The 14,010-nt window shown below is 41.0% G+C and overlaps 1 protein-coding gene across 9 annotated transcripts in view; it reads right to left on the bottom strand.

Moving 5' to 3' along the window:
- itpr1b (inositol 1,4,5-trisphosphate receptor, type 1b) overlaps positions 1 to 14,010 on the bottom strand; it is a 542,905-nt gene that overhangs the window by 408,115 nt on the left and 120,780 nt on the right. For all 9 annotated transcript variants that reach the window (XM_072280628.1, XM_072280634.1, XM_072280631.1 and 6 more), the window contains exon 4: positions 6,988 to 7,103. In XM_072280628.1, coding sequence (XP_072136729.1) covers positions 6,988 to 7,103 — 116 coding nt within the window. The remainder of the gene's footprint in view (positions 1 to 6,987; positions 7,104 to 14,010) is intronic.

A 14,010-nucleotide genomic window follows, 5' to 3' on the forward strand; every position in this document is an offset into this window, starting at 1 on the left:
CACAGAACAGCACAGCACAGGAATGGGCTATTTGGCCCATGTTGTGCCAAACCAGCTAAAAAGTAAATCACGCCCCCCCCCCCCCCAAAAAAAACTAATCCCCTCTTACTTTCATAAAGTCCATATCTTTCCATCTTTGGCATTTTTTGTGTCTATCTAAATGTTTCTTAAAAGCCTCAAATGTATTTGCCTCTACCACCATGCCAGCCAACACATTCTAGGCATCCACCACTGAAGTTTTAAAAAACTTGCCCCTTGCATCCACTTTGAACCTACCCCCTCTCACCTTCAATACATGCCCTCTGAAGAAGAAGAAAGCCCTTAACTCCAAGTGGAGTCATCGGGACGCCGTCATGACTGTGTTTTTTTTTTAAAGCGGACTTTCTTATTTTTACGAGGCCGAGTTGCTAGCTTGATGCTCAACCCATCACGGATGGAAAGCGTGCAAGGGAGCCGGCTGGATTCAAACTCGGGAGCCTTCGCTCCGAAGTCCAGTGCTGATGCCACTACACCACCAGCTGGCACATGCCCTCTGGTATTAGCCATTTCTACCCTGGGGAAAAAGATATTCCCTGTCTACTCTATCTACTCCTCTCTATCTTATAAACCTCTAGCAGATCTCCCTTTGGTTGCTGCCATTTCAAAAACAACCCAAATTTGTTAAGCCTGTCATGATAGCACATGCCCTCTAAACCAGACAGCATCCTGACAAATCTTTTCTGCATCCTCTCTACAGCCTCAACATCCTTCCTACAATGGGACAACCAGAACTGCTTGCAATACTCCAAAAAGGTATTTAAAGTTTACTGTCTCTAATGCTAATAAAAACCTGCAGAGACACATGGAATGGTGCCCATACAAGATTACCACATAGGATTCCCTATACTTAACAAATTACAGAATGCCAATTTCTTTTTCCACGTTGCTCTGATTGAGGAGTAGGGCCAGGAACTTTCACACCAGCTGAAACATGGTATAGGAACCACCTGATGAAATAATCACAGTTTATGGTGAAATTACAAGCTCTACAACTATGGCAATCTTGACATCTGTGCACTAAGAATGTAGCTATAGGTTATAGCGAAGGCCCTTGCTGCTTCTCGATACTGGTTGTATTAATAATCATAAAAAGTTTCTTCCTTGATTTTTATAAACTTCTGTTCCTACTCCCCCTCAAATTAATATAGACATCTTGGCTTACTTTGCAGCAAACATCTGCAGGAGAAACGGAGTCCTGCGACATTTGGTAAGGAAAGGAATCTCCAGGACTAATGCAGGGTTTGATCTGAAATGTTTCAACTCCTTTCCTCATGCAGATACAGCTGAAGATTCAACCCCTGATGGCACCGAGCTGCAATTGCTATTGAGTCGCAGCTCGGCTTGAGTCATTTTGAAATTGTTTATTTTTAAGGTTCAGAAGGATGGTTTTGGGACAGAGGGGAGAGTTAAATGTCAGGTTAGAGTTTAGTGACAGGGATGCGGGGGAATTTGAGACCAGGCTGGAGTCTAAGCCTCCATTCCATATTCAAAGGCCAGTGACATTGGTGTGCGGACATCCATGGTCAGATATTGGGGCAACGGAAAATGGGTGAGGACTCACACAGGTCGGCAAGTTGTTGGCAGGTTCTAGAATTAGGTTTCCTTGCAGGCAGGAGGAACGAGTTCCAATGATCCCCTAGGATCGCAAATCCATTACTCCAGAGTTCGAGACCTAGTGTTGTCCTGTTAGAGTGAGTTTTTTGGGTAGATCATCTGTTTACACTTAAATGACTTTGGCCACCAGACTTTATTTTAACTGATTGACAATGCGCTTCCTAAAAAGGTGTGAATACCAGATGTTTCTGGTGTCGTAGTTTGACCTGATGCTGTAGTTTCGAAGACAGTATTATCTATACATTATAAATATTAATTGTCTTCTATGTTAGCATGGGAAATGCCAAATAAATGTATCATAGACTTAACTTACATTCCTAAAGGCTGTGGATACCAACCCAGACATGTTGGTGTCGGAAAGAAAGGATGGTGTAACATTTTGTATGTAGCTTCAATAGGAAGCATTGTCTATAACTTTTTAAGTAGCGATTGCCTTTGTGCTTAGCATATAAATATCGAGCCCACATTGAGCTAGCAGACCTTTCTGCGGAAAGCGTCTCCGTCCGTAAGATGCCTGCTGTACCTTGTTGTGTTGAATAAAGAAGCTGCTTTGTATTCTCCAGTGACTCTGTCTCTCCAGTAATTTCATCCACGCTACAATATGTCCTAAAATTGATGAAGATTGAGACCCAAGGGTCAAAATAGTCCAGAATTCGAGGCCCAATAGCCAAAGCAGAGTCTGCGATTCTCTGCAAGTACACTGGGGAAGTCAAAGCCCAGTGTCTGCAATGCCAAGTCTGAGTCTATACTCTTGAAAGACAAGACAGGAGATTCTGTGGATGTCAGATGATATGTTTCCTGGGTCTGGGACATCTCAAAATCAGGTCCACGGATTTTTTATGGGGGAGTGTGATTTTACAAGGGTGCAAAAATAACTGGGCTGTTTTTATGGATGACTTCAACTTCTATAATATTGATTGGCATGTCCTTACTACAAAAGGTTTAGATGGGGTGGGATCTGTTAGCAGTCTTCGGGAAAGATTTCTGACACAACATGTCAACTAGAGGAGAACCCATACTGAATCTAGGACTAGGCAATGAACCTGGTTTATTGTGAGATCAATAAACAATGACCACAACTCCCTGACTTATAGCATAGATTGGACAGGGATAGGAGGCAGCGGTATGGAAAAGTATTTAATTGGAGGAGGGGGAATTATAATGCTATTAGACAGGGTCTTTGGAGCACATATTGATGGCAGATGTAATCAGGAAAATGCACGATGGAAATGTGGAGGCTGCTTAGGAATGGTGTTCTGCACAGGTTTGTCCCATTGAGTCAGGGAAAGGATGGGAGTGGAGGAACCATAGTTGACAAGATAAATGGAACACCAAGTCAAGAGAAGAAAGAACCTTTAGAAAAAAAACCCAAAAAAATCCAGTAAGTGGATTTAACAAGATATTTTTGCTCACAGAACAGCCATTCGCTGGATTTTTTTTTGGTTTTGGCACCATTCTTTGCAAACTCCAGCGTCTGTTGTGCGTAAAAATCCCAGGAGATCAGCAGTTTGAGATACTCAAATCACCCTGGGTGGCACCTAATTAATTAGCTTGTTTGTTTTGGCTTTTCTCTTAGAGATACCAGACATGCTCCAGCTAGCACTACACCCCTGAATATATCCCAGATTCCAATGGGAATTGAGAGACAAGATTTCTGCACCTTTAGTAATGATAGCTGTGTCCTAACAGCCACAGCAGTAGCACCAGAAATTTAGAGGGTGGCAAAGGTTACTCCCCTATACAAGGCATTATGGTAATCTTGCAAATTATAAACCAGTCAGTCTTACATCAGTACTGGGCAAACTATTGGAAAGAATTCTTAGAGACAGGATTTACAAAATTTGAAGTGGCAGAATAAATTGATGAAGGTAAAGCAGTGAATGTGTGGTATGTACATTTTAGAGTCGGTGGTGAGGAAGGCAAATGCAATGTTAGCATTCATTTCAAGAGGTTTAGAATACAAGAGCAAGGGTGAGATGCAGAGGCTTTATAAAGGCACTGGTGAGGCCTCACCTTGAGTATTGTGACCAGCTTTGTGCTCCTCATCTTAGAAAAAATGTGCTGCCATTGGACAGGATTCAGGAGAGATTCACAAGGATGATTCCTGAAATGAAAGGGTTTGCATACAAGGAATATTTGATGGCTCTGGGTCAATACTCATTGGAATTTAGAAGAATTGGTTGGGGGGGGCGGTGGAATCACATTGAAACATTTCCAATATTGAAAGGCTGAGACAGAATAGATGAAGAAAGGATGTTTTCCATGGTGGGAGGAGTCTGGGACAAGAGGGCACAACCTCAGGATAGAGGGGCGTCTATTTAAAACAGATGTGGAGAAATTTCTTTAGCCGGAAGACAGTGAATTTGTGGAATTTATTACCACAGGCAGTTGTGGAGGCCAGGTCATTGGGCACATTTAAGGCAGGGCTTGCTAGGTTCTTGATTGGACACAACATCAAAGGTTACAGGGAGAAGGCTGGGGAGAGGGGCTGAAGAGGGGAGGAAAAAAAAAGGATCCACCATGATTGAATGGCAGAGCAGACTCAGTGGGCTAGATGGCCTAATTCTGCTCCTGTATCTTATGGTTTTGCCCACAGAAGGCAGTCGGTAGTTGTAGATGGAACTTATTCTGTCTGTCTGGTTGTTGACCAGAGGTGCTCTGCAGGGATCTATTCTGGGGCTTGGATGAGGGAGTGGAAGGGTGGGTTAGAGAGCTTGCTTATGAAATGATTGGTGGTGGTGTGGATAGAGTAGGTAACAACAAGATATTGATAGGATGCAGAGCTGGGCTGAGAAGTGGTATATGGATTTCAATCCAGAAAAGTGTGAAGTGGAATCTGAAGGCAGAGTACAAAGATATTGGCAGGATTCTTGGCAGTGTGGGGGAACAGAGGGACCTTGGGGTCTTAGTTTGCAGATCCCTCAAAGTTTCCACACAATTTGATAGGGTAGTTAAGGCAGTGTATGATGTATTGGCCTTCAGTAGTCAGGGGATTGAGTTCAAGATCTGCAAGGCAATTTTGCAGCTCTATAAAACCCAGGTTAAACCACACTGGCAATATTGTGTCCGTTCTGCTCACCTCATTATAGGAAGGATGTGGAAGCTCTAGAAAGTGTGCAGGAAAGATTTACCAGGATGATATCTGAATTAGAGAGCAAGTATTAATGAGGTAAAGTTAAATGAGCTAGACCTTTTCCCTTTGGAGTGACGGAGGCTGAGAGGCAACTTGACAGAGGGGTACAAGATAAGAGTCATAGATAGAGAGAACAGCCAATGTCCTTTTCCCAGGATGAAAATGGCTAATACAGGGGGCATAATTTTAAGGTGATTGGATGAAAGCATGTAGGGGAGGGGCAGCAGGTCTTTCTTTACACAGCGCATTGTAGATGCATAGAGCACACATTATGTGTGGTACTAGGAGGATACACTCTGTGGCACTTCTAGGTACAACAGTACACCTGCTCGCTAATGCAAATATCTAAATCAGCTAATCATGCATCAACAACTCAGTGCATGAAAGCATGCAGACATGGTCAAGAGGTTCAGTTCGCAATCAGACCAAACATCAAAGTGGGGAAGTGCGACTTAACTGACTTTGACCATGAAATGATTGCTGGTGCCAGACAGGGTGGTTTGAGCATCTCCCACAATATTCTCTAGAGTTTACAGAAAATGGTACAATAAACAAAAAAACATCCGGTGATTACAAGTTTTGCAGGTTTCCGTTTTCAGGTATGGGAAATACCTAATAAAGTGGCCACGTAGGCTACATTCCGAACATTTGAGAAACTCTTAGACAGGCACTTGGATGAAATTAAAATGGAGGCCCTTGTGGAAGGGAAGCATTAGATTGATCTTGGAGTAGGTTAAGAAGTTAGCACAACTTGGTTGACTGAAGGGTCTGTACTGTGCAGTACTGTTCTACAAGTTTATTTTAAATGGCCATGGTTTGGGAACCAAAGGCATTGATTGAATATAAACAACAAATAGATCACCTTTGCCATGAGTTCCCACTACAACAACCTACTTATCCCATACCAGGATGATTCAGTTCCTCATTCCACTTAAATTATTAGAATGTTAGAGATGGAGTGAATGTTTGAGAGTTCAAAGCCACTCCAAATAGGAATGCTAGCTGGTGCGCTCTACAGCTGAATATACCTGTAGACCATTAGCTGCAGTGGAAGGGCAAGATATTTGGAGGAATGAGATATCCAGGAATACAGTTAACAAGCTCTACAACCCTTTCCCACAGTGTCTGATCATGTTCCTGCTGTGCACCATTGCACCACAGCTATTTGTGGTCAAATATTTCAAAACCAACTTTCAACAGTGAAGAAAAATGTTGGCCTATCTCACAGTATCTTCAGTACTAATCAACTATCCAAAGATACCAAGTTTTTGGCAGGACATATCCTTTCAATAGAAACTTCACTACCTGCAGAAACCTTGCTAACAATCCATTTAATCCCCTGTCATAATGTTGAGCAGTTACTCATGTAGGAGCGATAAAGGTGTGGTTTTTATTATCACTGTTGCAACAATCATGAATTTGATCATGTTTCTAATGTGAGAATTCTTTGGAGCATCACATTTCCCAAGTAATTGCCTGACAGGATTTTTGATGAGTTCTGAGGAAAATAAAGTCTAGAAATAAAGGCTTTGTATTATTATTAATGCTTTATTACATAGCATTTCAGAGGCATAGCTCTCTTCATAACAGGAAACGCAGTATTAGATTATAAGCAGGAGGTTTCCAAATGCTGTACTGTGATAAAGAACAGATCACCTGCTTGCATTAGCTGAGAGTGAAGGATAGACTTTGAGCAGGACAATAGCAAACACTCTCGTACCCCAATTCATAGGCCATGGCATCTTCTGTCCACCAAAAGAGAACCAAATGCCTTACCAAAATACTTAAAAACTGACTCTGGACTGGATTGCAGAGGAGCATCAGAGTTATATAACATAGAAATCCACGCAGCCATCAAGCACATGCTTACACCAATCCCAATTTCTTTTCACTAGGGACAATTTATCATGACCAATTAATCTATTAACCCTCACATCTTTGCAATGTGGAGGAAAGTAGAGCAACTAGGGCAACTCATGCAGTCATGGAAAGAATGTGCAAACTCCACCCAGACAGGTCTGAGGTCATGATGGAAGCTGGTCACAGAGGCAGTGAGACAGCAATTCTACCAGCTGCAGCAGCTTAAATCTGAGGGGCAGAAATCTTTTGAAGCCTACCAAAGAAAAGTAAAATTCCTCAAGCAGTAACTCCAGGTTTACTCACCGGAGTTGAAACGTTTCTGGGGACGGTATTCTACTTACATGTAGTTTATTCAGTAGCACCGTGTCTGTAGTGGTGTTGCCCCCAGGCTTGGCTGCTTTCCAGAACTGCTTCTGAGCAGAGTACCGGTTCATAGGACATAATTTAAAGAGACAGTCTGTGGAAACAAAGGGAAAGGAGGGAGAGAAAATAGTGAGATAATCAAAAGCAAAAACGAAATTTAAAATAATCAAATTTAAAATAATCAACACCTTCCACAGCAATATAAGAATATCAATGCATTTGTGCAAAAGGCCTTTAATGTCATGCTCTGCCATGCTTTTTTAAACCAAATTATATAACTTCACTCCACCTGGTCAGAACCAAGAACACAACTGTGAGAAACACTGGTCAAGTGTGCTATAGGGTTCCCAATATTACACCACACATGGGAACCATGCATGTATTTGTGGTCTTGAGAAGTAAAGGCACTGCAAAATGTAGCTTTTAGTCATATTTATCTTATAAAAGAACAGAACCTTAATAGACACAACAAACATAAAAAATGCTGGTGGAACACAGCAGGCCAGGCAGCATCTATTGGAAGAGGTACAGTTGATGTTTCGGGCCGAGACCCTTCGTCAGGAGTTCTGACGAAGTGTCTCGGCCTGAAACGGCGACTGTTCCTCTTCCACCAGCATTTTTTTATGTGTTGCTTGAATTTCCAGCATCTGCAGATTTCGTGTTTGAGACCTTAATAGATATTACTTGTTAAAATTTGTGAAATGTTGCTTCTTAAAAGAACATTACAAAAGCCCATTAACATGTTCACATTGGAAAGTCTTATCTAAACAAATACGAACACTCACTTTTGGACACTGTTCAAAGAATATTCTTTAATCAATCTGTCAGTCCCCATACTAAGCATTTCCTGTATGTGGCTCTTCCTCAGATTTTTTTTTCTATTTTTAAATTGCAGAATAGGGTTGGGGAAGAAAGTAAAAACTGAAAACTCAAAACAAAAGCATTATAATAACCAATGAGATGGTTGACGCTATCTTTAAAAGATGGTATCATTTTACTTATGTTAAAAAGGGGGGGTAGGTGTCCAATTCATTACTGGATCCATTTAAACAATAGTTACAACTAAATGGCCTTGTTACATACATAGGTCCTGTAACATCAACAATCCAAGCTTAAAAAACAACTCAATGCTTTGCAGGAAACTCTTGATTATTTTCTCCTTCCAACCTCAGAAGGATGGATACCAAATGGTGAACCTCAAAAATATATCTTTTTAAAAGCAGCAGATTAAAGACTTAACTGCCTCTGTTGAGACACAGCAAAGAATTTGATCAAAACAATATAGGTGCATCAATAACATGGAATATTCAAAACATTCTTTCATTTGAGATTTGCAGCATTCATAATTTGCTTTTTATTTTTAAAAATTTTAAAAGTTGAAATAAGCTCTATTTATTGAGAATTACTTTCCTGCACAATTTTAGGTTCATAGTTTTTCTTCTCTCAGCCTAAATCTGCAATAGTCCATCAACAAATCAGGTGCATTCAACTGATACATGCAATGCTACAAATCCCAACACATCGATTTCTATAACGTCGAATAACCACTCCTGCTTCTCCTCCTGTTTTTCCATAACCCTCTGGTCACCATACCACTTCTCTTGTCCCTCTCCCATCGTCATGACCTGCCCATCACCTAACTGTCCTCTCTCAGGGTCCCCACCGCCTTCCCTTTGTTCCGTGCTCTAATGTCCTTTCCATTCAGAGTCCTTCAGTCCTTTAACTCTTCCACCCACCACCTCCCAACTTTTCACATCATCCTCCTCACCTTTCCCTCTCTCATAGCCCTGGTCCTCTCTCTCTGCCCACCTTTTTATTCTGGCTTCTGTCCGGGCCCGAAATGTTGACTGTTCACATCTCTCCATGGATGCTGCCCGACCTGCTAAAATCCACCAGTATTTTGGATGCAACACTTTTTTAAAAAAAAAAAGCCATAGTTTTCCTTTCCATCAAAAGCTCTCACTACTGTTGTTAGTTGAGTCTCAGATGGCAATGAGATGTAGAGATGATTGAGCGATTGTCACAAAAAGTAACTCCACACGATGAAGAAAATGACTGTGGTCTTCAAGAAGGGAGGTTCAGGGAATAAGGACCAGTCCTCAGAGGGATCAGCAGTGGAAAGGGTGAGCAGTTTCAAGTTCCTGGGTGTTAACATCTCAGATAAACTATCCTGAGCACAACACATCAATGCAATCATGAGGAAGGCATGCCAGTGGCTACACTTATTAAGGGTTTGAGATTTCAAATGTCAAATACTCTTAAAAGTGTCTATGGATGTACTGTGGAGAACGCTGACTGGTTGCATCATAGCCTGGTGTGGAGTCTCCAATGCACAGGGTTGTAACCAACTGCAAAGTTCTATAGACTCAATCAACTCCTCAATGGGCACAAACATCCCACCATCAAGAACATCTTCAAGAAAATCCCTCTAAAAGGCAGCATCCAAGGGCTCTCAATATCAGAAACATGACCTCTTCTCATGATCACGATCAGGGAAGATGTACAAGGGCTTGAAGACCTACACTCAATGATTTAGGAGCAGTTTCTCCTCAACCAAAATTTCTGAATCCTCCACAAACCATCCTTGTTTTTTCTTTTTTTTTGCAATTGTTTTGTTACTTATAGATGTTAAAATATTGCACTTTTGTTGTAAAGAAATAAATTTCACATGTCAGTGAAAAAATATCTGATTCTATCTATTTAACTTAGAGGTGCTTCCTGTTTGTAACCCTGCTAAGCTTCATTCAGTGCTCAGTAAACAAGTATTTTGTAAGGTTTGATCAGTTTCAGTTGAAAATGTCAGTTCAGGCAGGAGGTGGCTACAAATCTTCTGAACATCCATCCACAGAGAACTTCAAGCTTCAATGACAAGGCATGAACTTCCCACGTTCAAGGAATCTGAACAGCAAGTAACCCAATGTTTATGAATGTTTGATGCACATCAGTTCATGTTTTAAAGTTCTGGCCGTCACCCATCATGCAAGTACGAATGGCCTGGATCATGGGGGTTCTTGATGGATGCTGCTTTCTTGCGTCAACGTTACTTACAGATGCTCAGGGAAGGTCTTTGTCTGTTCCCAGTAGTATACCTCATATAATATTCTTCTCCACAAGAATCAAGCTGCATGCAAAACCAATATTTGACCAAATCCAGCAAGACGGCAGAAAGGTTAGGTTAAAGAGTCTCAGCAACTTCAGTTTTTGTAATTTGACTTGCTGAAGTAATCTGTCACAACTTGACATAACTATGCATAGGTCATGCATGCAGAGATGTTGACAACACACATCAAAGTTGCTGGTGACATCATGTTTATAGATAACGGTTCTGGGAAGCAGAGATAAGCAAGATTAAGGCATTTAATTTCAGATTTTTCGATGATCTCAATGGTTGAGAAGAGGAAAAAGATGCAGTTTCAGAAATACAATGGGCATATCAGACAGAGTGAGAAGGGCCACTTGAGTCAAATACTTCAAACCACGTTTATAATGTCTCTCCTTGTCTACGTGCTTCTGAACTTCCTCACAAAGACATTTATTATGATTGTGAAGGCTCTACTGACAAATAGCAAGCTGTAGGATTGATAAAGCTTTGTACCACTGGTCTTGAAACCTGTGTTTTTAGCATTGCAAGTCACCTTAACCTTTTCACTTTAACTCATTAACTGCAAGTTCTCACATTGGGCACCATGGAAGAATCGTTGTAGATAACCCTTGCAAAGGCATAGCACAACACAAGCAACACTTGTCCATTCACGGGCCCAGCAGGGAGTCAGCGTAAGCGTGGCGGGTCCATCACTGTGTTGACAGAAATGCCCATGGTCACGCAGACACCGCTCAGTCAGAGTAGAACATGGGTTGCTGTTGCCGTAAGACTGCTGCAGTACCTGTAGCCTATCTGCATCACCCTTCAGGTGGCTTCAAGCTCATACACATTTAAGTTACTGGAAGATAATATATCCACAACAAACTCAGATCCTAGTGCAAGGACAGGAAACTTGTTGCAGTCTACATGGAGTCCGAGTGAGAGACAATCATACTGCACAGAAACAGGCCCTTTAGTCTGCCAAATCCACGCAGACTAGGCACATTCCAACATTAATCCCATTTTATTCTCCTTACATTCCAAAAAAACTCCCCATGGACTCCACTAATCACCTACCCACTGGGGTAAATTTACAGTAATTAACCTACCTTGGGACATTTAGAAAGACTGGAGCATCTGAAGGAAACCCACACAGACAAAAAGGAGAACAGAAACTTCACACAGCCAGCATGATGTCAAGTTTGAAAAATCGGTCATTGGTAAAATAAAGCAATATTTCATCTCCCAGACACTTTTCCCCGAAGTTGGAAATGTTTTTATTTAAATTTAAAACTGTTAAGAATTTTAAAAGTGTTCATCTGCACATCACTCAATGCTTCAAGTGTTGATGTTGAAAAGTCACCAGCCACAATGCTTAGCGGTGAAGATTTGACAGTATGTGAAAATTCCTCACTGCTGATGCTACACCAATCAAATCATGGAGATTCCTCATTTGTTGCTGCATCCCCTGGAGAACTGCAATATTCTGAAGAGCCAAATACTAGCATCAAACTTCTATAGCTATGCACTTGATTTTGCTACATCACAAATCTTCAACCAACCCCAAAGGGGCAGTCTATATAACATTCAGGCAGGTGTAGTCTGCGCTTTAATGATTTCAGGCTCATTCAAGAGAATGGTTCTCAGATCCTTCTGCAGTTACTTGCAAACAATTTGGAAGTCGTTTTAAGCTACACACCAGATTCTTCACAACCCACCCAAAATCTTGTGCATTCCCAATAAGATGCCAAGTTTGTAATCGTCCGACTTATCAACCTTCGTCATGTTACAACAGAACAGAAAGTTGCATCCACAACCTCCCCATCAGCTGTGGTCATTACACATTACTACAGACAAGCTACCAATGTCTTTGGGGAAAAGGAAAAAAATCTTGGTTTCATCCAAGCAAGTCCAGTTAGAGAAGAAAACAATTTAGCTTCAGGGATTTTAACACAGCAGGATGTTCAGATCTTCGTAGTTTCTCATTATGCCAACCTAGGAAACTTGCAAAAACCAATGACTGCAACAAAAAATGGTGTAACTCCCAGAGAGGTCCATAACAAAACCAATTGCTTTACATTTAATGTACTTAAATTTTGATTTTAGTATACATTGTAATCTATCTGCAAAGATTAGGTTCTAATATACATTACCTGTAAGGAGAATGGGTACTATCTCTGGGGTTCAAGGATCACATTGCTGTCTTTGTGTAGGTAAATTATGGGTTCAAGCCTTTTTCCACAGACTAGCATCAGAACTGGTGAAAGGTCTCAACCCAAAATGCTGACCTCTTTTTGTCCCCAAAGACACCGTACAACCGAGTTTCTCCAGCAAGTTGCTTTTCCCTTGAAGAATCCACAATATGTGGAAGACCACAAGTGGCCCCCCACTGTCCAGGTAAAATTTGATCCTCAAACATTACTTCATTTACCCAGTGTATGCTGCCATGGGTTTGGGATTGACTGTAAATGAACAAAATCAGCAGACGCCTTGTGCAGATAATGGATTGCCTTCATAAAATGCTTTGGACAATTCTATCCTCCAAGTCTTCATTTTTATTTTAACATTCAAGGTGATTGTTGATACCTTCAAATTCTTCATAGTTCCTAACTTGAAGTGGTGAAAGCATTTATACGCCTCGTCTTTTTTGACATCTCCAAGCCTGAATGTTTGAAACTGCAGTGAGCAAAATAGTTCTGAATTGTTTAACTGCTTGATTAGCAATAAAAACTACTCCATTTTGAGCACAAATACACACCACTGCTGCAATTTAAAAACTGTGTAGTGTCTAACAACCACTCAAGTGCACGCAACTGATGCTAGTTAAAAACTGTTTGGCAACAGTGTCCAGTCACAATTACGCAGCATAGTGTCCCAAATAAATAAAGGGATTCCCAGCAATTTTCTCAATCAGTTTTTGTTCTTTAAGAGTTGCCCCATACGAGGCTGCTGTCTTGATTAACCAGTGGTCCAATTAATTAGAATCCACTGTAGACACTTCCTGTGGTGCCCAAACATTCTAACTGTAGAGCTCCACATAATTAATGCAAAGACATCATGGTAACAAAATCTAATTTATTATCACTGACAAATTGTGAAATTTGTTGTTTTGCAGCACCAACGGTGCAACACAAATTTACCATGTTATAATAAGATATTATATTTAAAAAAAGAAACAAGTAGTGCAAAGAGATTATAAAGTGGGGTAATGTTCATGGATTATTCAGAAATCCAGCGGTGGAAGGGAAGAAGCTGTTGCTGAAATGTTAAATGCAGCTCTTCAGGCTGTTATACCTACTCCGACAGTAGCAATGGGAAGAGGGCACGTCTTGGATCATTGTCCTTCTATTCCAGTATTCAACTCTTACCAAATATACCATTTATCTTCCTTATTGCTTGCCATACTTTCACTTGAACCTTTAGAGATGTGTCTGCAAGAATACTCATGGCCCACTGCAAGCCAATATCTTTCAACCTCTCACCAAAAGTCTTCACATTTTTCTACATCTTCCCATGTTACACTTTATCTTCCATGTACTTAACCTGTCCATATCTCCCAAAATAATACTACATTCTCATCACAACCTTCATTGCCACCAAGCTTTGAATCAAATTGGATATATTCCATAACCTGCCCATTCGAACCAATGATATTTATTGTCAGTAGCTGAAGCCAGGGCTCTGATCTGCAGCATTGCACCAGTTACAGTCTCCCAAAAAAAAACCCAAGTATTCCTATTATGTTTCCTGTCTACCAACATTCTCAAACCATGCCAGGATATTACTTTCAACGTGATACCCTCCAACCTCCTTTAGCATCTCACATAGCACTTTCTCAAAAACTTTCTTAAAAGGTACATCTGTTGAGTGACCCATTACTCTCAATAATAGATTCCAGCATTCTCCCAGGTATCACAGC

Source organism: Mobula birostris, chromosome 16, assembly GCF_030028105.1.
Source record: "Mobula birostris isolate sMobBir1 chromosome 16, sMobBir1.hap1, whole genome shotgun sequence".
Lineage (NCBI taxonomy): Eukaryota > Metazoa > Chordata > Chondrichthyes > Myliobatiformes > Myliobatidae > Mobula > Mobula birostris.